Source organism: Fundulus heteroclitus, chromosome 9 (genome assembly GCF_011125445.2).
Source record: "Fundulus heteroclitus isolate FHET01 chromosome 9, MU-UCD_Fhet_4.1, whole genome shotgun sequence".
NCBI lineage: Eukaryota > Metazoa > Chordata > Actinopteri > Cyprinodontiformes > Fundulidae > Fundulus > Fundulus heteroclitus.
In genome coordinates this window covers 29158430-29181715 of record NC_046369.1, presented here as the reverse complement: position 1 = coordinate 29181715, position 23286 = coordinate 29158430, and the positions used below count along the sequence as shown (strand labels likewise).

Sequence of the window (23286 nt, the reverse complement as noted above, 5' to 3'; positions counted from 1 at the left end):
ACAAAAATGTTATATGGCAATGTTGTGATCTGAGAGGAGATAGGGCACAAAGTTTATTGTTAAAGAAGCCAATTCACAGAAGTGATTACCACATTGAGAGGATTGTGAAGCAAACTCCTTCAAGGGTTTCTTAGATATTCAAAAGGTGTGGCCGGCTGCTGGAGTCTGGACATGGGCCAAAGCTGTCGCATTCCTTGTTCTAAACCACCCTGTCAACAGAAACAAAATGTCAGCCGCATCTTACCTCGGCCAAGAGAAAAATAACTGGTCAAAAGTCCCTTTTTCAGAGGAGAGCGAATTTTACACTTCATTTAGAAGCCAGAGGGGATATATGGGGATATTTTAAGGCCTCTGTTTTCACACTTAAATCATTCAGTTGTGGTCTATATAAAGTGGAAGAGCAATGCCTTGGTATGAATTCCCTGTTATTGTTGCCCCCCAGCCCCTCTTCTGAGGTCCATCTGAGAGCACCTCGTTTTGCTGTGGTCTCTTTAAATTGAAACGAGGAACTTCATATCCCACCCCCATGAAGGTGGCAAAGCGTTCCACTCAACCTTGTTCGGCCATTTTTGTAGTCTGCTGGGGGACAGCGTAATGAACAACCGAACAATTTAACTCATCAGCTCACTCTGAATGCCCTTAATAGTATCTAGGTCATATTCCTAGTTCCTGTTCCTTGACCTTCACCAGAAAGAACTATCGTGGGGAAGACGGGAGCCTCAGACCGTTGTGCCGATTTCAGTCAGCCTTTGACGCCGAACGTCATTACGTGACGGGTCAAATCAGGGCCTACAGCCTTCTGATAAAGGAGCTTTAATGCTTCCTCCCGTGGCTAGTTTAGTCTAGGAACCTCGCAACGTCCCTTACCAGTGTGAAGGAGCTATAAAGAATCCCACAATCCTTTGCATGACATAACACATAAGCACAGGCCATCTCACGTAAATTAAAGAAAATTTACAGAGAGATCACACACTTTGCAGTACATTTTTGGAAGGCTGTGGGCCCGGATTTGACTCGCATCATCCATGTGCGTTTACATCACATAATGACGGCGTTAGAAGCTCTCAGAAACCGCCACAGCAGTCCGGGGCTCCTTTCCTACCCATGATAATGTTCTAAGTGTTGACCTCATGAAAGGTCCAGGGAGAGGAGCTAGGAGCGATAATTAAGGGTGTTCGGATGGAGACATCCACTTGTAGCTTTGGCATCCTTCAGCTTGGACTATAAAAGCGCTACTAGAATTAAATATAAATTGGCAGATTTGTGAAATTGACTAGCCATAAACTAGTCCAAATATTGTTGAAAAAGTCGTAACAGAAAACAGAGAAAATTAAAGGGCTTGAAAAAATATGACCCAAACAGAATATAAAGATATCCATTTAGCAGCTGGACAGACTGCATTCAACTTTTCTGCTCTCCTAGAGACAGCAAGTACAAAGCAACATGAGTTTAAGGGCCATAAAAAGTGGATTTAGCATTGATGTCCCCTTTGGTCTCATACTAATTTTCTAGAAACCGTTTAAAATTTGTTTGCTTTTAGCCATAATTTTCAAAACTGATACGAAAATAATTAAACCACATACAATCATTGGAAACATATCACGGTGGAACAAGCAAATGCGTTGCGTTTCACCTTTGAGATTATTTGGAGAAAGTGACATGGTTAGTCATTAGCCACTAATGACTGACGCCATCGTTTTACGTGATCGGTGGCTTTTTTTGTGCCCAGAGTGGGGAAATAACATTTTGTAATCACACTATATTTATTTTTAAGTCACTTCTAAATATAAAGCTTTGCCTAATCTACTTTGCCCTTTAGTGTTTATCTGGTGGGCTGATTATGTGATAACCACCATCATGATGTGCAGCATTAGTTTAATGTAACTTGTTTTTGCCACTCTTCCAAAAAGAGTAAAAATAATCTTAAAAACCTTGAATCCTTTCACTTCAACAATTTACGGTGGTTGATTGCATAAAATCCCAATAAAATATATCCAAGACCTTGAAGAGAACAAAGCACACAAAGCTGAAGTATGGAGTAAAAAACAAAAACAGGGCAGAGTGTTTATTGGTTCTCAGTCTTCACACCAGGCAGCACATCACTCAGAGGAGAGGTCACAGCGCTCGCCACAGTCATGACACAGGTAGACAGAGACACGTGGAGTCGGGTAAAGATCACGCCGCCGCCGTCGTCCAGTCCTCCCGACTCAAACGACGGCGGCTGCTGCTGTTCTTGGTAAACGGTGAATGATATCGGACACGTGGCACAGACTCACATTGGTTCAAAGGATAAACAAACACTTCCTCAGGTCGCACGCTTTGCTCGACTGAAATCAGGTGACTTAAAACACTTTAATACGGGGGGAAGCTGTGCATTTGCAGAGTATGGTCAGTTTAAAGGAAACAACCTAGTAGAGCAGAGAGAAGTAAAGCAACTAATACTCAAAAGTTTCTATTCCCAAACTCAGAAAATGGATCAGGGGGGGGGGGGACAATGCTGAAACTATGACTGAAACGTCCCAAAATGTATTCCACGTGTTTCCATTACGTTGACCATAGCCTGTACAGAAGTGAATAACACAAATAATAATAATAATAATGTAAACCTAGTTAACAGTGAGGGAAAACATCACAAAAAGTGCTTGTCATGATCAATTATACTCAAATTCACAGATGCCCGTAAAGCACCCATTTGCTCTGGTATAAAACTCAGTTACATAGGGTATTTCATCTATCATTGTCAATTAGCATCAAATAAAGCAAATGTAATGCAAAGAAAAGGAAATGTGATCGGCATCCGTCCCACTTTGCTTTACAGTCCTTCCTGCAGATTCTCACATTCTTGGCTTTGATTCTTACTCAGCCGTACGCAGTCACTCCGTACTCGTCAGGCTGAGCAGGCCTGCACACAGTCAGTAAACAGCCACCAGCGTCCAGGGTTCAATACAGTTTAACCTCCTCTAACATTTGGGCCAAACCCCCCCCGCCCGTTTCCACAGATTGTGGCACTGTCCCTTTAAGCAGTGCCTCTTTCTGAAGCCGATCCGGTTCAGTTTCCACTTCCAGTCCTCCGTTCTTCACACGTCCAGTGCACGACAAGGCGGCGTATCGCGTGAGACGTCAGTCATACACGGGTGACTGGGAAAAGCTGGTCGCCCGCCGCCGCCCCACTGCTCAGCAGTGACAGGTGGGCCTTATCTGGCTTTGATTACGTCGCTTTTTAAAAAAATAGAGAAGTATGAACAGGCACCCAAATCCTCACACACACACGGCATGCTTGCAGGGACCGTCACATTACATATGCCTTTCTTTGGCTTCCTCAGTCATTCTTCCACAGGTTGGTTCACCAGAACATCCCGACTTTCTGTTCTAAACTCATCCTACTACACAACATCTGACCTAAACAAAAGGGGCTAACTTGAACCGCTAAACTGTACAGCATATTGTGCTAAAGGAGAGGATTTCTGTATCGATGTGTCTCTATGACGTGGGAATTACCTCAGAGATTAATAACGCGAGGTAAAAGCTAGTTCTGAGATTGTGGATATGTTCGCCAGTGCCTCGCATCAACAACCTCAAATGTGCCCTCTCCTAGTACTGTACCTCACAGACAGGCTATTCATGTGCCTGTACACAAACCATTTCACCTGTAATACAGCACAGGGGGGGCGCAATGAGGGTGTTAGGCTGTGTAAACATACAGATGCATCTAAATAAATTACAAAAAAAAAAAACCTGGCTGGCTTCTGTAATTCCATTTAAAATTCAATAGATTCACTATAAACAGGGTGATACATGGCTATTATGAAGTGTTTAATTCTGTTGATTTCAACATATTTGGCTTACAGCTAAAGGAAACAGTTACCTCAAGCAGAGTAAGCCACACTAGGTCACTGCCAGAGAAGCAAGCCGGGCTTCCTGAACAGCTCAGCAGAACCGCAGGGCGATAACCTCCATGCCACGCTGCACTGATGCAGGAATCCATGGAAAAGGAGCTACGACCAAGTACTGAGTGAACATGGATATTACTTTCAGTAGGCCATAGAGTCTTCAAAAATATTTTTTTGGTCCTATATAATAACGTCTGAGAAACGTTGTACGTTTCCATTAGCCGTAAGCCAGAATCATCAAAAAACACCAGAAACAAACACTTCATATATTCAGCACTCTGCGTGCTCCATCTATACTCGTTTTACAGCTTGAACTGAAATAAATTAATTGTTCGATCATTTTCTAATTTACTGAGATGCACCCGTACAATGTAAACAAGCGCCTGTTGAGAAAATGAATTATTTCTGGATATCAGTCCCACCTCTTCTCAGCTCGTGTTTTCACATTAGTACTTGTGTGGCGCACAGCTAATAACCCTTCAATGTCTCATCAACCTAAGGGGGGAAAAAAAACTGGAAAGCTAACATCAATTGGCACTAATGGCAACCTATCAGGGGATCTATTTTTCTCCAACCAAGACGCCACTTTGTTAGGGGCCTAAAACTGAGCTGGGGCTGGTTAGGGCGGCGGGAAAAAAAAATGTCATCTTTCAGAAAATTCACACATTATTAATAAAGGGTAGAAATAGAAAAACACAAAAGTCTAACATTCGTATGTAACAGACAAAACCTACGTTGCTGTGCAATCGCCAACTAAATGGTAATACTGTGAACCGCACCATCCCTCCCAAAAAAAAAAAAAAAACACAACAACAACAAAAACATCTAACTACAACACAGAAAAAAAAAAAAACAGACTTAAAAAGACTGTGTGGCTCCGGGTAGCTTCGAGTGTCTGCTCCAGAACGGAGGCTCCAACAACCAAAAGGAACAGAGGAGATAAAAATCACGAGTCAGTTCTTTCTCCCTCCTGGACTTTTCACAGCTTCAAGTCTTTAGTGTTTTGTAGGCGCGAGTCCAGGAACCCCAGCATTTCCTCTCTGATGAAAACATTGGAATAAAGGAAGCAAACAAACCGGAAAGCATCTGTCCAACCGTGCGCACGCCTTAGCTTAGATCCTGGGATTATCGTACCACTGAGGACCACAGACAAGATTCCTGAAAATCTAACCAAGCTCCGCCCACCCCGATGCTGTTATACAAACATCTAGTAAATTCAGTAAAGGACAGAAAAAAAACTGGGTAGGTTCTCAGCTAAAAACTGTACACATTCAGGAAATGAGAGAAACTGTTTCCGCGGGAGCTGGAGCCCTTTCGTTCACGCCGATGTAATGAGCGACCATTGTGTGTGCGCGTGAGATCTAAGCAATGCGTTCATTAAGCCAACACAAGCGTCTAAAACGGCAACAATCAAGTAAAAGAAAAAAAATGTTTTCCGGAGCCATCCAAAGCCCAGCAGGTTCTGACTGTGTGTGCAACCGAATGAGAGCTGGAAATCCTACATCTGATCATGGAAGAAGATATCGATTAAAACAAGTTTGCCTCTTGAGAAAGAACACGGACGAAGCTGCAGGTTTTGGCTCTGAGCGTGAGTGGAAAGTGTGACGGCTCCAACCGAGGTGCTGAACAAAAGACACAGAGCGCGACTGGGTAGACGGAGCAGCGGTGCAGGTCCTTATTCATTGGTCAGCACATCCAAAGCAGTCGCTTCTCTCCACACAGAGCTGCGCTCACACACACAGACACACGAGGAACTCTGGTTAAGGCAGTGGTGGCAGGTGAGGCTGCAGTGAGGTCGGGGGGGGTGAGAGTCAGAGAATCGCTCCGTCAGGGCTCATGGCAGTGAAAGCTTCCACTTCCTCGTCCTCCTCGATCCCTTTCCTCAGCCCTCTCTTCTCACCGGCGGTCACTCAAATGACATCAGATTGGCTGGTACCTGGAAGACATGCGGAGTTTACAGAACGTAGACGAGACCGGGACCCCCCGTGTAGCTGTGACCCTGATGACGTGTGTTTGCTTCTTTTTTCTTTTTTTTTTACCTGTTGCCTGTTGCTCTGACAGGCAGCGCTAAGATGCTTGAACCAGAGCAAAGCGTTCATCCTGTTCCCTGCCTGGTACTTGTAGGTGTTACCTAGGCAACGGAGACAAAAAGAGGGAGCGATGAAAAGTGTCTTGTATCCAATCTATGCTCTCAGTGGTCTGCGAACATGGTTTGAATGAGCCAGTGAAGCTGAAGCAAAGGCACAATGGTAAGAGCGGCATTTTCATGGGAAACATCAGAATTGAACAGTTCCTAAATGAAACCTGGTTTGATTAATTTTGTGCAAAAGTCCCCTAAATAGCAAATTAGGTCTCGAAAAGTCTTGTTGCTTTGGGGAGGTGTGAATGTGCAATCCAACTCTGATGTGGATCAAAGACAGAAACTCTGCTCCACCTAAAGCAGGGGTGTCAAACATACGGCCCGCGGGCCGGATCCGGCCCGCCGAACAATTTAGTCCGGCCCTGTGGCTAAAAGCATTATCATTATAAAAAATAAAAATAAAAAAAATCTCCCCCCCCCCCCAGTGTCCTGTCTGGCAATGTGGCAATAAGATGCCACAAAGAGCTCATCAGATTTGACTTTCACAAGTGGACAAGATAAAAGGCAGAGAATGATAAAACAATTATTGAAAAAAACATGTACTTTGTTTAATTGAAAATATTCAGTTCCTATATTGTCCACGAGGGGCGCTGTGTTTTAATTAGCAGATTAAGCTTCAGGTGTGGAAAAATTCAAATCATTTCTTAATTTTTATCTGTTTGATGTATTTTGTCATGCAGGACAGTGTTTTTAAGTTCCAAAAAATGTGAATAAATGTTTTTCAACATTGTATAATCACTGTGATCAGTTTTTATGCATAATGCACAAGTAAATGTTTAACTGAGTAAAAGTATTGTTGAAATTGCACATACTTTTCTTAAAAACGCTGAGGTTATTCATAATATATTGTGTAAAAGTGAAATTAACTTAATATAAAAATCAACAACAAGTCCACATTTATTAGTTTTATTTAATCTTGTAATGAGTTAACTCGTGTGGCCCTCTTGAGATCAGATTAAGCTGTATGCGGCCCCTCAACCAAAATGAGTTTGACACCCCTGACCTAAAGAAACCAAATCCTCTTCCAGTTGAACAGATGCAGTACGCAGACTACAACACGGGCTCTGGGGTGTGTGTTAAAAGATAGAGAAGATTTCCAGAACAAAACATCCCTGCTGCTGGTAAGCCGTGGGATCCACCTGTACACACAGGCGAGACAAAATCCCACAAACATACTACGAAGAGACAAGTTTCCTTAGTATGAAGAACTTGGCGCCATTAGAAAGCACTCCACTACATATAGACAGACTCTGGTATTTGTTCATTTAGAAATCTAATCTCCATATGGTGCGTCAGACGCAAACCAATGGCTTTCTGCGCTCCCGGGGCTGTTTTTCCTTTAGTTTTCCAGCAGTTTGTACAGAGCTGGGGAAAAAAAAAAGGCTTTCTCCTTGTCAGAACCCTCCAGCTGGAGCACACTTCAGCAGGACCTGAAGCTGTCCAGTCTGCTCACACTTGGAGGCGGGGTCTGCATGAAATTATACTGGTTTTATTTAGCCATTTGTACATATGTTACTTTTGTCATGAAATTTTAAACCTTATGCTGGGACACTAAAAGTTGTAATTGCTATAGTAAATTGTTGTAATCGTCTGTGTTTCAACAGCTCTCTGTTGTAAATGAGAAACTGAGTCTCAAGGGAGTAACCTGTATAAATAAAGGATTAATTAAAAACAAATCCCTTAGCATTCACAGTGGTACCACAGGCAAAGAGGGGGACCCAGTTCATTTGACAAACTATTATGAAAGCAAACATGGGCCAGCAGACGTATTCAATCAAATGGAGTCCGAGGTGTACTGGGTTAACCAGAATATTAGGTGGGGAAACAAAGTTGGATCTTAGTGTAAGTCCAGCTGTTCTGTCAGACCGTCAGAGGCTTGTAAGAATCACAGGAGAACAGAAAACATCGTGAAGGAACACAGCAGACAGGGCAGAGAGAAAGAGAGGATTAAGGCAGGGTTGACACATAAAACTATTTCTCCAGCTTCAAACATCCCACAAAACTCTGCTTAAGTCATCATCTGACAATGGAGAGATCCGCCTAAACTGACAGACCTGGCAAAAAGAGCACTGACTGGCTAATAGTACCTCTGGAGGAGCTCCTGGGATCCGCAACTCAGTTGGGGGAATCGACTGACAGGACAACTAAGGCTACGTTTCAACTGTACGTCTTAATGCTCCCATTTTTTCTGAAATCTGATTTTTGAGGTTGTTCCCATTGCTTTTAAAATGCTGCTTATATCTGACTCCAGTGTGAACTGTTTGCAGCTCCATACTGACCCCCATGCACCAATAGACAATATTAATGATTTCACGCTTTGGTCCAGCAAACATGGAAGAAGTAGGTTTAATGGATTAAAAAGTGTCCAATGGAAGCTATTGTGTCAGCGGGTGCTGAGGGGAGAAATAAATAAAAAGAAAGTCAAACTTTGACATTTCACAAAGTTTTGGCTGCACAGAGGTCTGCTTGGCCTGCAGGGATGCAACCAGGACTGGTGAGGCAGGGGTTTTAACAACTTCACAGAGACTGAGTTCATACACAACTTTAGGAAGCCGAGGGCAACTTTTAATCATGTCAGGCCTCTCATCTCCACTCCAAAGCCAGGACAGTCGTCGCAATCATTTTCATCGCAATGCAACGTGTGCAGGACTGTGCACGAATTTCGCACCGCCGTGCATTTTGTCCCTCATCCAAACGGTCCCTATATGAGTCGTCTTGAGTTGAAGTTTTGCTGCATATATTAATTGGGTTTAAAATCTCGCTGTCCCTCCCCTGAGCAGCACGGTGGCAGGCAGCTGCCATCTGTCTTGCTAATGCTAACAGCCAGCTGCTGTGACACGTGTGAATCAAAAGTGGCGTCAGACGTGTCAAATTCACCTCAGTTGTTCCTACCTGACTTACATTCAAAAAAATCTAATACGAATTGGATTCTGGACCACATGTGACTTAAAGGATCAGATTTGGGCCAGATCTGAACGCTCTCACTGGTCACTTGACCTGCAAAAAATCTGATCTGGGTCACATTTGCCTGCAGCAGGAACGAAGCCTAAAAGTCCTAGATAACAGAAATCTGGCCACCATGGAAGGGTGAAAATTGCTAAAGAAATGCCCTAAGAGTCCCTGCTTGCAGTGTTTCAGGAGCCACATAAGGGACAACACATACAGATCAGTGAGGATCAGCCTGACACTATCTGAAATGACAAAGGAATTAGAAATGTATTTCTGGTGTGTGCTCCAATCTTACCGTGCTCAGAGTCAGTCAGCAAGAAGACATCAGGATGTTCTGGATCATCAGCCATCATAGCCATGAGACCCACCACACACACGCTTTTGCTGGATGTAGACTTAAACTGACAGGAGGACAAAGAAAATAGGCACAATTAGCTTTTTGCACAATGTCTCAAATGTAGCAGGAACAAGGCTTCACAAGCTGACATCTAGCTTAAGGTTCCTACAAAATAAGCTCTTGGAAAATTAAAACATAAAACTACTACATAAAAAAAAGGAGAAAAAAATCTACTATTAATGTTTGCATTTTTTTATCATTACAATCTTGTATCTATCCCAGGCATCTTTTGTAATTAAAGACTTTAGAGGAAAATGTATTGCATCTTAAAGGTAAAATAGGCCAAATCCAGTTCAATTTGGGAATAGCTTCTTTATCTAATCCCAAAAAAAAAAAGAAAAAACACAGAAACACAAAAGGTTGCAGGCACAGACTGTATAATAAGGGGGTGGACCTGTTTCAGTTCAATTTGCACGTTATCTAAGCCATTACAAGGCTTTTGTTGGGCAGTACTATAAAGCTTACTACTCCACATTACTCCAGACATTTGAATTGAGAAAGCTTTCTGGATAGGAAGCCAAATGTCTTGGTCATTCAAAAAAAAAAAAAAAAAAAAAATCTTTTGGAATGACCATGACCTGGATGACTGTGAATCTTCACCAGCATACTGTATAATAACTTACACATGCTTGCTTATCTTTATATGAATGCATTCAATTCTTAGTTTCTTTATTGTTTATTCTGCTCTGTCAGACTAATAACAACAATAGTTTTTCCTCTAAGAGGGGTTAAAAAAAAACATTTAATCTGCCTTTCTTGATAGGATTATCTTGTAGTATTTTTGGCAAGGGTACGTTTCCAGTTTTTCATTGCTTCCATAAGAGCCACTTCTTCACAGAAAATGCCTCTAAAAGCTCAAAGCGAAGTGGAGGAATTACTGACAAAAGCTTTTCTGTGAAGCCTCTTACTCATAGCTCCAATTATTCACTGAGCGCTGCCATCTGTGCGACCCCCAGCTGCAGCAAACTACGACCGGCCACTTCACACAAGCACACAACAGCCTTTCTACATCCTGTTCAGTTATTTCCATCTCCCACTTCTCAGTTTTACTGAGACCATATTTCTTCCTCCTAAACTCCCAACAGTATGACCTGCTGCATCTCGTTAAACGGCCATCTCGTTTTTTTTTATTTTTATGTCAGAACTAAAAGAAAGAAAGGTGCACCTTGTTGTCTTCGTTTGTCTTTTAATAACAAGCACAGGCAAAATGTTTTTCTCTGAGTTCATCTGGTAATTAAACTGTTTTAGAAGTGAGTAAGTAATGGCTATCATGTGTTGACTCCTTATAAAACAAACAGGTGTTTTGAAGCCACTTGGAACATGCCTCGCACAAATGGAGCTCAGATGGAGAGGAAGACTCTGTACTTCTGTTTGTTGCGCTCGTCTGCCAAAAAAAAAACCCTGAAATAACCCCGAGCACCTGTGAGAAAAATGCAAGCAATGACTGAATGTCTCGGTACCACTTACATGCTTCCTCTCTGTGGCCTTCAGGGACTTGGCAGGGTAGTAGTAAAGCTGAGTTCCACAGAGAGCGACCCAGTATTTGGTCCAAGATGCCACCTGGACGGAGAAAGGCAAACTCAGATAAATGCTGCTGTTAAAGACGTCTGCCAAACCTTTCATACACTTTTTACTACATGGTCTTATTCTGGGTAAAACAGCAGTAAAACGTTTTTATATATATATATATATATATATATATATATATATATATATATATGCTAAGTGAGTAGAGTGCTGTGAAAAACTATTTGCTCCCTAAAAAGTTTTTCAGTCATTTAAATGTTCAGATTTCACAATAATTTTGATATGGAAACTGGAATAAATGAAAAATGCAGGTTTCAGATGAGGATTTCATACATTAAGGGAGAGAAAAGAGCTCCTCACAGCAACCTGGACCTGTGTGAAACATAACCCAATGGTTGGCGGCCATAGCTGCCATCAAGTCTTTGCAGTAATGCTAGACCATAGCCAGACCAGACTTTGACTAGGCCTCTCTACAGTCTTCTTTTTATGATACTTGGATCTGCTGTATAACCCCAGGATGCGTGTCCTTAATGTCACAAACCAATGGACAGACTGCTGCCTTTAATATTTTCTGCTAGAGAGCAAGATTTATGGTTCCATAAATTAATTTTGACAAGTCATCCAGGGTTTGAAGTATAAAAGAAGCTCTGAAACCATAACACTGCCATGTTTCTCAGCATACTGTACTTTTTTTCAGTTGCTTTGTTAGTTTTTTGGCAGAGGGAAGCCTTGGGGATCACCAAGATTTTTTTTGTTTTGCCAGGGAAATCTCATACGGAGACCCTTTTTTTTTTTGCCCAGTCTCTCTTTCTTACAGCTGAATCGTGAACACTGACCTTAACTGAAGAGAGTGAGGCCTGTAGTGCTTTAGATGTTGTTCTAGATCTTTGTCTGACCTCCTGAACGAGTTGCTGATGGACTCTTGGAGTGATTTGGGTAGGCCGACTAGTACTGGGAAGGGTCACAAATGTTTTTCATGTTTTCTCCAGTTTGCTAATAATGGCCGTCACTGTTGTCCACTTAAGTTCTAAAGCCATATGAATTACTTTGTTTTTCCTCTGGCCTTGTATTTTTTGGGATCAGTTCATTAAGGATTTTATCCTAACTTCATGTTGTCAGACAGGTCCCTGTTTAATAAATTTTCCTATAGGTCTGGATGTGGCTAAAGCTGAAGCAGAAATTGAGATCAATCACAGCTAGTTCATAATTCACCAGAGGAGCTTCTAGATTTCCCCATGGCGGCAGGTTTATTTTAGACATTTCGTATTTACCCAGGTTATCTTTGTCCAATATTAAAGTCTATTTGATGGACTGAAACATTTAAATGTAACAAAAGTTAGAGCCTCTCTGATGCCCAGCACCTGTCCTGCAGATCCAGCTTTTATCACCTTGGTGCTTTGTATCAAAGAAACACATGAATGCACACAGGCCCATGATTTTACAGGAATGCATTAGCATGCTCTCACAGTTGGCTTCTTGCCCTCCTTTAGCACGGTCTTCCGTCTCAGCACCCCTTGGACCGTGACCGCTCCGGGATACAAGTGCACGGCAAGTTCCTCTGACTCAGCCGAGCTGCAACGGAGACAGAGACAAACATCACGGGCCATATAAACAAACAAAGCCGCATGCATTAACATGCAGAACGGTGAACCAGAATAAACCAGAGAGACCAACAGTAAAAGCAGAAACAATCTGCACAGTCACCTTTAACCAGTCTTTACAGAACCGGAACGTTTTTTAATCAAACGTTGTGTCTGTCTAGCATTTGAGAGAAGCGAATTTCACAGATATGAATCTTAATGCTGCCGTTTGCAGAGAGGAGCAGACGTGGGTGAGGTGGTGTACAGATTGTGTCTGTCTGGAGGATCAGAGCAGGAAGCTCAGTAAAGAAGCCTGATAGATAAGGAGAACCACGTCCAGAACCACAAGCTTAAATACACACCCTACAGAAGAAATGTACGCAAGCAGAAAGCTGCCGTCCCCACAAACAATATTTTGTCATACTGACAGGTTTGCTTGAGGAAAAAAGGTTTATTTTGAGCTCAAAAGATGAAAAACAGTCAGTGGATTTTGTCTTTAATTCAGTTACCTATGTATATATATATATTTATATATGAGCTTCAGTGTCGCTCCTTCTGGTTTGTTCTCCCGCTGAGCTTTCCAGGATTCCTACACATTTTAATATACCACACTTCTCAGTCTTTTACGTCCATTTTAAAACAGAAGTGAAAAGTTCACTGCAGGTTTTTTGACAGATGCCTCTACGGACTTCATATAGGGAGGCAAACATAGGAAAGAGCGAAGGACACAAAGAACAGAGGACATAAAGAAGCGAAGGACTAACATGATGGGAAGGAAGGCAGGCCGGCCTGGAAAATACTGAAATTAAATTCCAGACTCCCCACATTTTTCCAGACCACATAGGAAAACCAGGCTTTCTGTGGCTACACATGCAGGCAGCTGTGATGGTGCATTTAGGGACCAGCTACCAAATCCATAATAAATTACCTTTAAAAGGTTAACTTCTCACGGCTAACAGAGAACGTCATTATGGTCTTGCCAAAAGGGTCCTAAACGTGACAAAGGGATTATTATTCTGAAACATTATCGGTGGACAACAGACTGCTGTCATGGTCAAATCACTTAATTTAAAAGTGATAAAGAGATCCCAACATTATGAACAGATACAAATGATCAGGTTTACAGTCTAATAGGAAACTAATGATGTGTTTTATTTATTTAAAATACTGTGGATAAAGTTCCAACTCTGTCCAGTGTCCTGTCGCCTTTTGGTGTCCTCATGTCAGTTCATACTATAAATGAATCACTAAAGAACATTAATTATCGTTAACATTTTGAATCTTTCCTGGCTGATTGTTTAGATCTTTAACAACTACAACTGTATCTCTGTATATGTGGCCAATAAGCAGCCCTGTTAGAGGATTCATGTGTCTAGGCAGATGCTGTATAAGTAGGTGTTGTTGAATCAGAGATTTCTGTCAGAGCCATCACGGACCGATTCTCTGTACCCGACTCATTTTTCCTTTCCATCACCCAGAAACACAGGAAGAAAGAAAATCCTGCATCCTCATCGGTGCATCTGTTATTTCAGGGTTGCCAAATTGTACTTCCTTTGTTATGTTTCTCTGAGGAGCTTAGTGCAGCGCCTCCTGATGAACTCAAATTGCTGTGGTGAAACATTTCCTTTTAGCCCCCCCCTCCCAATTGCTGGTTCTGGTACAAATCTGAGAGCAGACTGTAGCAAAGCTCGTTCTTTCTGTAAATCCTTTTCCCTCTCTGAGCAGGAGCGCAATGAAGGTTTCAGACGGCAACGTTGAATGTTTTATTGCAGATTACGCATGAATTATGTAGTTTACATGTGGTACTTAAATGCACCGTCGTGGCCAGGCTGAGCTTTGCAGGAGAGCAAACCTGCTGACACCAAACGACTGATGAATAGAAGTGAGGAAGCACTGATTTCTGAACCCTTTTCATCTTGTGAGCTTAGAAACAAAGCATTTATCTTCAGACAATTATGTTATCATGAAAAAAAATCTAATTTTATCATCTCCTGTCAAAAAAAATAAAAATAATAATGCCTTTCATTTTCTAATGATAATGAGATCTCAAGAGAAACACGCGAAAAAGAACATAGCAGGGACGGCCGGTGTTCGCTGCTCCTAGAAGCTGTTCCTCTCTACTTCAGCAGTCAGGAACTACTATTTGTCCATTAACATGAGGAGCGCAGCACGGCAGCAGGGATTCTGTCAGGCTCCAAGCTGTAAAATACTTTTGAATTGCATTAAAGGTATAGTGGACGATCTTCTTTCGGTTACGAGTTCCAGGGGGGGGATCATCCCATCCATTGGTCGTCCCACATGCCAATCATTGTGACATGCTCACGCTCCTGGTTAGTTTCCACATGCTGGTCGAGCATGCACACTTCTGGTGTTTATGCATCCAGTGGGCTTCAGTTTCAGCCGTTCATTGTAGCTCCCCTGCTCTCACCGTATACTTTGAACATGTTTATGAGAAGAACAGGAAGGCCTCGGTAGAAAGTAATAAGACCAGAGTGGAGTTGGGAGAATATTTCCCGCGATCCCCCTGAGGAGCCGAAGAGCAGGTAAGACGGTCTTGCACATGCGCAGTTATTCAGAAAGTCACTTGGGCGTTTCTTACCTACATTTCCGGAAAAAGCGTCCACTATACCTTTAAAAGATAAAGTTTAAATTAAACCTAGAAAGATCAGAACCGGAACAGAAGATGCTTTAACATTACCAGATAATCTATATATCATTGTTTAACCTAGGAGTGGGTGATATGACAGAAATATCATCATTACTATTTACAGTAAAGTCACAATCGGGATTTTTACGCAAATTTCCTAAGGATGGAAACCATCTAACAGAGCTTTCAGGCAAAGGAACATTTTTAAACTATTTTTATCTGCTTGTGTACCGTATTTTTCATACAATTAGGCGAACCGGATTATAAGGCGCACTATTAATTTTTGAGAATATTTAAGCATTTTAAGTGCGCCTTATAGTCCGCAAAATGTGGTAATTCTTTCTAACTCATAACTGCTACAACTGAAATCTAATACATAAAGCTGAAGAGGTGAACGCAGCCTCAGGCTGGTGAGCCAAAAGGTAAACAACACTTAGAAGTGAACTCCTACGTTTCAACAGCAGTTTATGAAGCTAGAGCAAAAGGCAGCATTTGCACAACATCCTGAAACGGCAAAATACAGAATCTGCCTCACAGTGTTGTGAAAAGTGGTTACCCCATTACAGATTTCTGATTTGGGCTTTTTTTGGTCAAACAAAAATGTTTCAGACAATCAAACGGATGTTGATATCAGACAAAGACGGCACTAAAAGCTGTTTTTAAATTATTTAATTTCTGAACAGAATAAACTATCCAACCTAACTTGGCCCTAGGTGTAAAGGTAATTGGCATTAAAGCTAATATCAGCCTTTAAATGTGACCATGGCTGTTGAGGAATTATTGCCCACTCGTTTAGACATGAACGGCTTGTTTAGGAGCTTAAGGCCAAACGTATGGCTGCACATTTTCCTGCAGGCTTTCCTGGTTGAGAACAGAATTCATCAATTTCAGCTTTTTGGGGTAATTTTGGTAATCTGGCCACTACTGGGAAAGTTCAAAAGCGCTCCATGATTTCTCGACTTGAAGCTAATGGTTGTGACCCTGAGAAATGGCTTTGTTAGCAGCACCAGATTGATGGAAATCCAGGACTTTGTATCAGTTCTCAAACTTCTTTAGCACTGAGCGAGACGTGTTGCTGATTGAGATAATTAGCCTACTTCCTGCTGTCAGACCGGCTCTAGTTAAATGTTTTTTTTGAGTTTACAGGTATGGCAGCGTTTAGGCCTGGGTGTTGCTAGAGACACTGATTTAAAAAAAAATCTGTGGGTAATCACAGCTAATTTGTAACTTCACAAGGCCAGGCATTTACATTTTGCCATTGGGCAACCTGGTATTTACTCAGTTTATCTTTGGTATTAAAATTAGTTTGATGAGCTGAAACATATGAGGATGACAAACAAAAAAGAAATCTGAAGAAGGAAATCTGTGAGGGGAAAGTCGTTTTTCTTCACAGCACTGTATGTAATGTAAATAAAGTAAATAATGTTTCACCTCAAAGTTATATAATCCGACGGTTAATGTAGAACATTCAGCCCTTTCATGGACAAACAAAATAGAAAAAAATAAATATGGACAAATTTAATTTCATAACTGATATTTTCTTAAAGCTGTTTCACATATTTTTGACCTCGCAGTAAAGAAACTGTAAAGAAAAGATGCACAACTTCATCGTTTATTTATAAAGGACAGTCTGTAACCATGACTACAAACTCTTATGTAACCTCACATCCAGCTTCTGCTCATTATTTCCTAATCTTCTCATTTAGATTGTTAATAATAATAATAAAAAAGGGATGACCCCAGATTCATGGGGTCACGTCTACAAATTGTATGATATTCTATTTAATTTTTTCATTTCTTCACTTCCACGCCTCCTCCTGAAGTCAGAACACCCCAATGTCTCTACCAAATGCTAATATTGTCATATGGCCCACTCCTACATTCAACTGCATCTGTAGTTACACCTTTTGTTTGTTTAGTCACACCTGCGAGAAGCCCACACCTCCATTTTAACCCCACCCAACATGTGTGCGCGTAACAGACATGCAAGAAGTTGAAGAAAGCTGCTGTTAGAACACAGAACCACCGTGGCAAAAAGACAGGAACCTGCAACCCCAAAGAGAGCCTCTTCCTCGTGATTTCACCAACACTCGCACTACTTCCCAAACCCAAGGTTGCCCCCCCCCAGCACTACAGAGGCTAAGCACGCAGCGGCCTGGCAGCGGACGAAGCGTGCGGAAACAAAAAAGGGGTCAGAGAGAGTTTGGTTCAGATCTGGTCGAGGTGGGTGTACCTGCTGGGCCTCAGGACTCCTCTGTACGGGATGCGGGCCACACGGGTCACTGGGCCCAGAGAGTGATAGAACCGAGTCCTGTTCAAAAATTGGATAAGATAGGACAGGATAGGATACGGGGGCACGGGACACTGTTAAGCTGTGTGCTTTATTTAGCTGCTCTTCCCGTTCAAACTGCACGGGTCAGCTCTGAATGAGGAGCAGTCAGTCGGTTAGAGGATCTAATAATGGATGTGACGTACTTTAAAAAGACAAACACAAAACAAAACAATGGTGTTTTTGGAAAAGAGGTTAGAATGAGCTCTCGGCTAGCAGACTCTCTTTCAGATCGAGTCAGTGTTGCTCCTTGCGCTTCACACACAGGGGCGTTAGTAAAAAGATTTATCCAAGCACATAAATACATTTCTAGGCTGCAGGACAAGCCTGTCATTGCTCATTTTTTGAGAGCAGCAGTGGAGGGATGAGGCATGACGGCCTGAAAGCAACACTGTGCGTGGTGATTTTCAGGTTTGTTGCAAATCATTTGCACAAGCTTAAAAACAAACAGAAGACGAAATAAAAAAAAACTGATAAGAGCGATGAAAGTGTTTGATGATCTGCTTTTTGTGTGATAACCTGATTGAAGGAGGGGGGGGGGGGAAGCAGAAATGGATGCATTACCTCTCAAAAGCTGGCCATGACATCTCTTCACTGAGCTCGGAGCCCTCACTGCTCCCTGTACCGGGGACAGAAACCATAGGGTGAATGTCACCGTGATACAATCTGCGTCTCCTTTCGCTTTTAACGTTCCAGGCTTTGGTCTCACCGAGGGAAATGCCACTGGACAGAGTTGAGCTCTCTGCCTGTCCCCTGGTGGGACTGTGGCTCTCCAACACGCTGTCATCCAGCAGATGACGGGAGCCAGCGTTGGGGAACGTGGCACTTTTAAACTCTACTGTGTTCATCTTATGGATAAAACTGAGGAGACACAACACAGCAGAGGGAGCGACGTAAGGGGGAAGTGCCAGCATTGGTTTAGGATAGGAAACTTTGGCTTCTCGCTCCCTAGTCTGACGTAAGGCCATGAACAAAATAATAAATGAATGAATAAATAAACAAATACATTAATGAATGAATGAATGAACGAATGAACAAATAAACAAAAGAATGGACGAATGACGACAAAATCAGACTGACTTGTAGCCCAGGCTGTGGCACTTCCTGTGTCCATAGGGCAGCAGGTTCCTGGGGGACGGAGGAGTGGCCGGGACGTCAGCTACTACTGAACCTTTGCGGCCGCAGAGAGGAGAGGATGACGCTTCCTGGCCTGGAAAAGTAAAAAACATCAGACGAAAATTTAGGGGAAGAGCTGTAACGTGAGGCGCTGCTTACTTACGATCTAAACTCTTACCAACGAGATCCTCTTTGGAGGCGTTGGCTCGAGGGGTGCTGGTGCCGGGCTCGATCTTCTGTGACAACCTGGATAAAAACGGTGAAAATCGTTGCTTTTAAAAAATACATAAATCTATGAATATTGATTGTTGTGGTAAAACCAAAAGCCTGGATCAAAATTAGATAACTATAACAAATTATCTGGGTGCCTCACTGGAAGAAAGTTGTTTCAGTTAAATATTTTGAATATCGATGGAAATCAGTTTTTAACCCGAGTAGACTGGTTTATAACACCATAAGTGTCACTTTATGGTGCTCCACAATAGGAAACTTGCAGATTATTTTTTTTCTTGGGAGAAAACGATCCACGCATCATGACACTGCCACCACCGTGTTCAGGGTGATGCACAGCGACTGCCGTTCTCCCACCTGCATCTCTGCAGCTCCTCCAGAGTTACAACTCGCCTCTTGGCTGCCTGTAAGTTTGGGTGGACAGGCCTGTCATGGCGGCTCAGCAGTTGTGCCGTTCATTTTCAGATGAAGGCTTGAACAGGGGTCTGTGTGATCTCCTGAGCATGGAATATTAGTAATCGCCCAACCCTGCTTTTAACCTCTCCTGATGCTGTATGTTCTCTAATGTTCTCTAACAAACCTCAGAGACCGTCACAGAACAGCTGGATTTATGCTAAGGGTAAATTACACACATGCAAATGGGCTGAAAACTTTCATTTGGAAAATAATCCAAATGGTTTCTCCTTTTCCCTCCACCAGACAGCTATGCACTAGTTTGTGTTGGTCTATGGCGTAAAAGCCCAGTAACAGGCAATAAGGTTATAAAGTGTGTAATGTTTACACTGCTTTCCAAAATTTCTATGAATGGTTGTGTGAAATTCCATGAATATATTAAAAATTTTACTGACGTGGCAGAAATGATAAATATCTCTGCACCATGACTTTTCTTTAAAACATACACCGTCCTCTATAATTAAGAACATTTTTGCAAAATTGAGGAAGTTATTTAAAAATATGCCGTTTCCATATTTTTTTATATGATACTTCAAAATGCGCATAAAAACACACCGATGGAAACACAGCTACTGTGAATGGCTGCAAAGACGAAGCTTTTGTTGTCACGCTCCGGTTGTTTTGAACTTATAAACGTTTGCTGTGACTGCAGATGATCTTACTTGTAGTTTTCATCCTCCACAAACTTCTGCAGCTCCTCGATATACCTGACAGAGTTCAAATACTTCTGGATGTGAGGCAACACTGGGATATCTGAGAGAGGGAACATACATTTATACACATGAGTGCGGAAATTAAAAAAATGTAATTCACAACAACAACAAAGAAGAACCCGGACCCACGGGTTGGCACGGCCATTTACATTTTAACTTTACTTTCGTCAAGAAGGTTTAGGCATGCTTAGCGATGCTACGCAGCTACAACAATTTATTTACTCATTTATGTTCAAAAATGCTGCTTAACGCATAAATAAACTTTTAACGAGACGAAAATAAACAATCAAAGAATTTTTGGTAGCACCTTAAAAATAGAAATGTACTGTTCCAAATGGATGTAAATATTAATGTGCAATCATTCCAAGATGGAGAAAAAGAAAATTATTGCTTAAAATAAGAAAGACCAGCAGAACTAGATTTATATAGACTCTGAGAACATATCAAATCTCTGTACATTTCAGCCAGAGATAAGGGAACATTCCTTCCTCTTAGGGAACAGGAACTGAAAGAGGCAACGAAACCTTGTTCCTCATCTTTTTACCCCTTCTTCATGTCCTCTACAGGATGACAGACATGTTCAGGGCATTAATAATACCAATACTACCAAAATGGCTTGATGAAATCATTACCCATTTCACTTGTGAATTAGGATAACCTTACTCTGGATTTATTTTTTTTCGTAAGCCTATGCAATCATCTTTGAACATAAGAAATAGATGAATAAAAAAAAAAAAAAGGAATTTAACCATTGATAGATAGTATTAACTTTAATGGACAAAATATTAATAATTTATAATTAATCATTTATAATTATTTATTTGACAGCAACAATGCAATCAAACATAATCACAAAGCAGTGGTTGCAGTTGATGCGATGCACAAAGAGTTTAAAGCTAAAGCTAATTCACAACTCCTCAAATTTCAATGTCAAGAGAAAGATGGAGAAAGGTAAAAAGATAAAGAAACGAAGATATATAAATACATAAACTACAGTACATAGAGGATGAATAACGCAGCAGTAAGGAGTGTGATACGTGTGCGTAAATGAGGATTAGCATCTATATTCAAGTGTACTTCTACAAAACCTTGCAGTTTTACTTAGGATTATCCTGTAAAATATATGTTCCCCGTGTTTTAGAATCCCTGTAATAGGCCAAAATTAGAAACCTTTCAAACTCCATGTGCATGTAAATTTGAGTCAGTTCCTGGGGAAGGTTTTACAGCTTTAAAACATTCCTGAAAGTTTGCAACCCTAGCTACAATCAACACCGACACACACAAAAGAAGAGCTGTGCGCTGCAGGGAGCACTATGCCAGGAGTCTGTGACGAGTCTCACCGTAGGTGCAAGATCTCTGGAGGTCCGATATGATTCGCAGGATGTTGTTCATCAGGTTGGATCTCTGCTCGCTCTCCAATATGCTGCCTGTGGAGGGGTAGGCCGAGTCTATGTACGTCAGGTCGGAAAGGTACATCCCTGAGAGAAAGCAGCAGACAAAGAAGGAAGCGTTACATTAGGAGGAGAGCTTAGATCAGAATGATTTGGCTCCACCAGCACTGGTTTTTAATAAAAGGGAAAAATTATTCCAGACATGTTCAAATCTTTCAATTGAAAATGTTAAGTATAACACAAAGTATTTGTCTCTCAAATCACTACACTTTTATATTCTCTTTTAATTTCATAGCAAATGGGACCAAAACTATCCAATGAATTAATTGCAGACTTCAGTGAACAAACTCTGCTTTTATTTGTTTATTAAATTTGGCTGAATACAGCAAGCGTTTTGAAAGACTGATCCAAAAGCTGTTCTCGTTGCTGAGAATAGACAAAAATAAATAAAAATAAAAAGTAAATCGATTCCAAGAGATTTTGAAAACTGGATGACCAAATTTTAATTTGGCAAATGTGCAAAACTATTTTTAAGTTTTGGATCTGTTTGCATATTCTATATATAAAACAGAAAAATCTGACTAATTTAATGACAATATTTCATGCACATATTTTGTGGAGCAAGTATATATAAAAAAAAAAAATAAATCACAGAGCTTTTTGGTAATTTTAGTTTATTTGTTTAATATACACTGGTGTATATATATTTATTTTGTGGCCCTGGTGTACTTTTGACTTGGCCCACGTGAAGGAAAGCTTGGACGCCTCTGGCTTAGATCAACGGCGAACCAGCCGGCCGCGTTAAATAAAGTTGGATGATCCAATAGAGAAAAATCTTGTTTACTCATTCCAGTGTGACGCAACTGCGTTCGGTGTGAAACCAGCAGGCATCTTCAGACAATTTGTTAGATTATCCACGTCATAGATGACCGTGAACAAACCAGCCTTTTCTAACAGACTTTGCTCCAGTTCAAGCAGATTTTTTTTTTATGCATCCTTATCTGCCTGGACTGGATGACAGATCTTCCCCTCAGCCCATCTGTCTCAAGGCCATCTCTCATCCGTCTCACTGGCGGTTTTTGGCAGTCACTTAGAGCAAAGCTAAAGACTCACTACATTAATAATGACATTAGGGGACAAACACAGGAGCCGCTTCCCACCGCTCTGAGATTCATGAGCGATGAGCAAATTTCAGAAGCAGCCTGGTGGTATCGTCTTTCTTACACGCTCTCGTGTTGCTCAATGTTTCTTTCACACGCCACGGTAGATTAAACGCAGATGTGCAAAGTTTATCACTTAACAGATGAGAAGAAAACCTTCAACCGTTTATCCTCCCGGAGGACAGAGTTATTCTCAGGTACGGTGGTAAACTAATGGCTAAGCTCCAAAACCTGAGACTGAGTTGAAGGAAAGGGGCAAATTATTTTGCGTTCTTTTATTTATACGACTCTGGAAAAAAGAACGTGGTGGGATTTTCGGTTCAAACCTGCTCTAACCTGATGAATCTGAATAAAATCTAGCCGCCATGTGAGCAATTTCATCTCAGTATGGATATAGCCATTCTATAAAGAATCAGAGAACTGAGTGTTGGTGAACAAACAGGAAGAAAGCTGACAAGTTTAAAGCAGGGCAATGCTGTATAGCGCTCCGTTCAATACATCATCGGAAAGACTGCAAACCTACAAAGCCATGTTTGTCAAGGCTGGACCAAGACAGCATTAATGATGAAGAACACACTGGTTTTATGGATGTTTGGCAAATATGCTAAATTGGTAAATAGTACCAATTTAGCCGTGGTAGTAAAACTTAGTAGTGGTAAATAGTAAAAATGGTAAATGGCTTGTACTTGTATAGAGCTTTTAACTCCAAAGCGCTTTACACTACAGTTTAGTCATTCACCCATTCACACACACACATTCACAC

The 23286-nt window shown here is 41.5% G+C and overlaps 1 protein-coding gene across 8 annotated transcripts in view; it reads right to left on the bottom strand.

Annotated features, from left to right (window-relative positions):
- Positions 1 to 2032: 2032 nt before the first annotated feature.
- The window catches only part of ralgps2 (Ral GEF with PH domain and SH3 binding motif 2), a 109487-nt gene continuing 88233 nt past the window's right edge, over positions 2033 to 23286 (bottom strand). For 3 of the 8 annotated variants that reach the window (XM_036141412.1, XM_036141410.1, XM_036141411.1), the window contains exons 10-22: positions 21313 to 21450; positions 19922 to 20012; positions 18754 to 18821; positions 18540 to 18669; positions 18169 to 18320; positions 18024 to 18078; positions 17364 to 17441; positions 15083 to 15112; positions 12370 to 12475; positions 10844 to 10936; positions 9275 to 9380; positions 5930 to 6021; positions 2033 to 5826 (exon numbers count right to left, since the gene is read on the bottom strand). In XM_036141412.1, the coding sequence (XP_035997305.1) occupies positions 5797 to 5826; positions 5930 to 6021; positions 9275 to 9380; positions 10844 to 10936; positions 12370 to 12475; positions 15083 to 15112; positions 17364 to 17441; positions 18024 to 18078; positions 18169 to 18320; positions 18540 to 18669; positions 18754 to 18821; positions 19922 to 20012; positions 21313 to 21450 (1169 nt within the window). In that variant the 3' untranslated portion in view covers positions 2033 to 5796. The remainder of the gene's footprint in view (positions 5827 to 5929; positions 6022 to 9274; positions 9381 to 10843; positions 10937 to 12369; positions 12476 to 15082; positions 15113 to 17363; positions 17442 to 18023; positions 18079 to 18168; positions 18321 to 18539; positions 18670 to 18753; positions 18822 to 19921; positions 20013 to 21312; positions 21451 to 23286) is intronic. The other 5 variants (XM_036141413.1, XM_036141414.1, XM_036141416.1 and 2 more) reach the window with 5 other exon arrangements.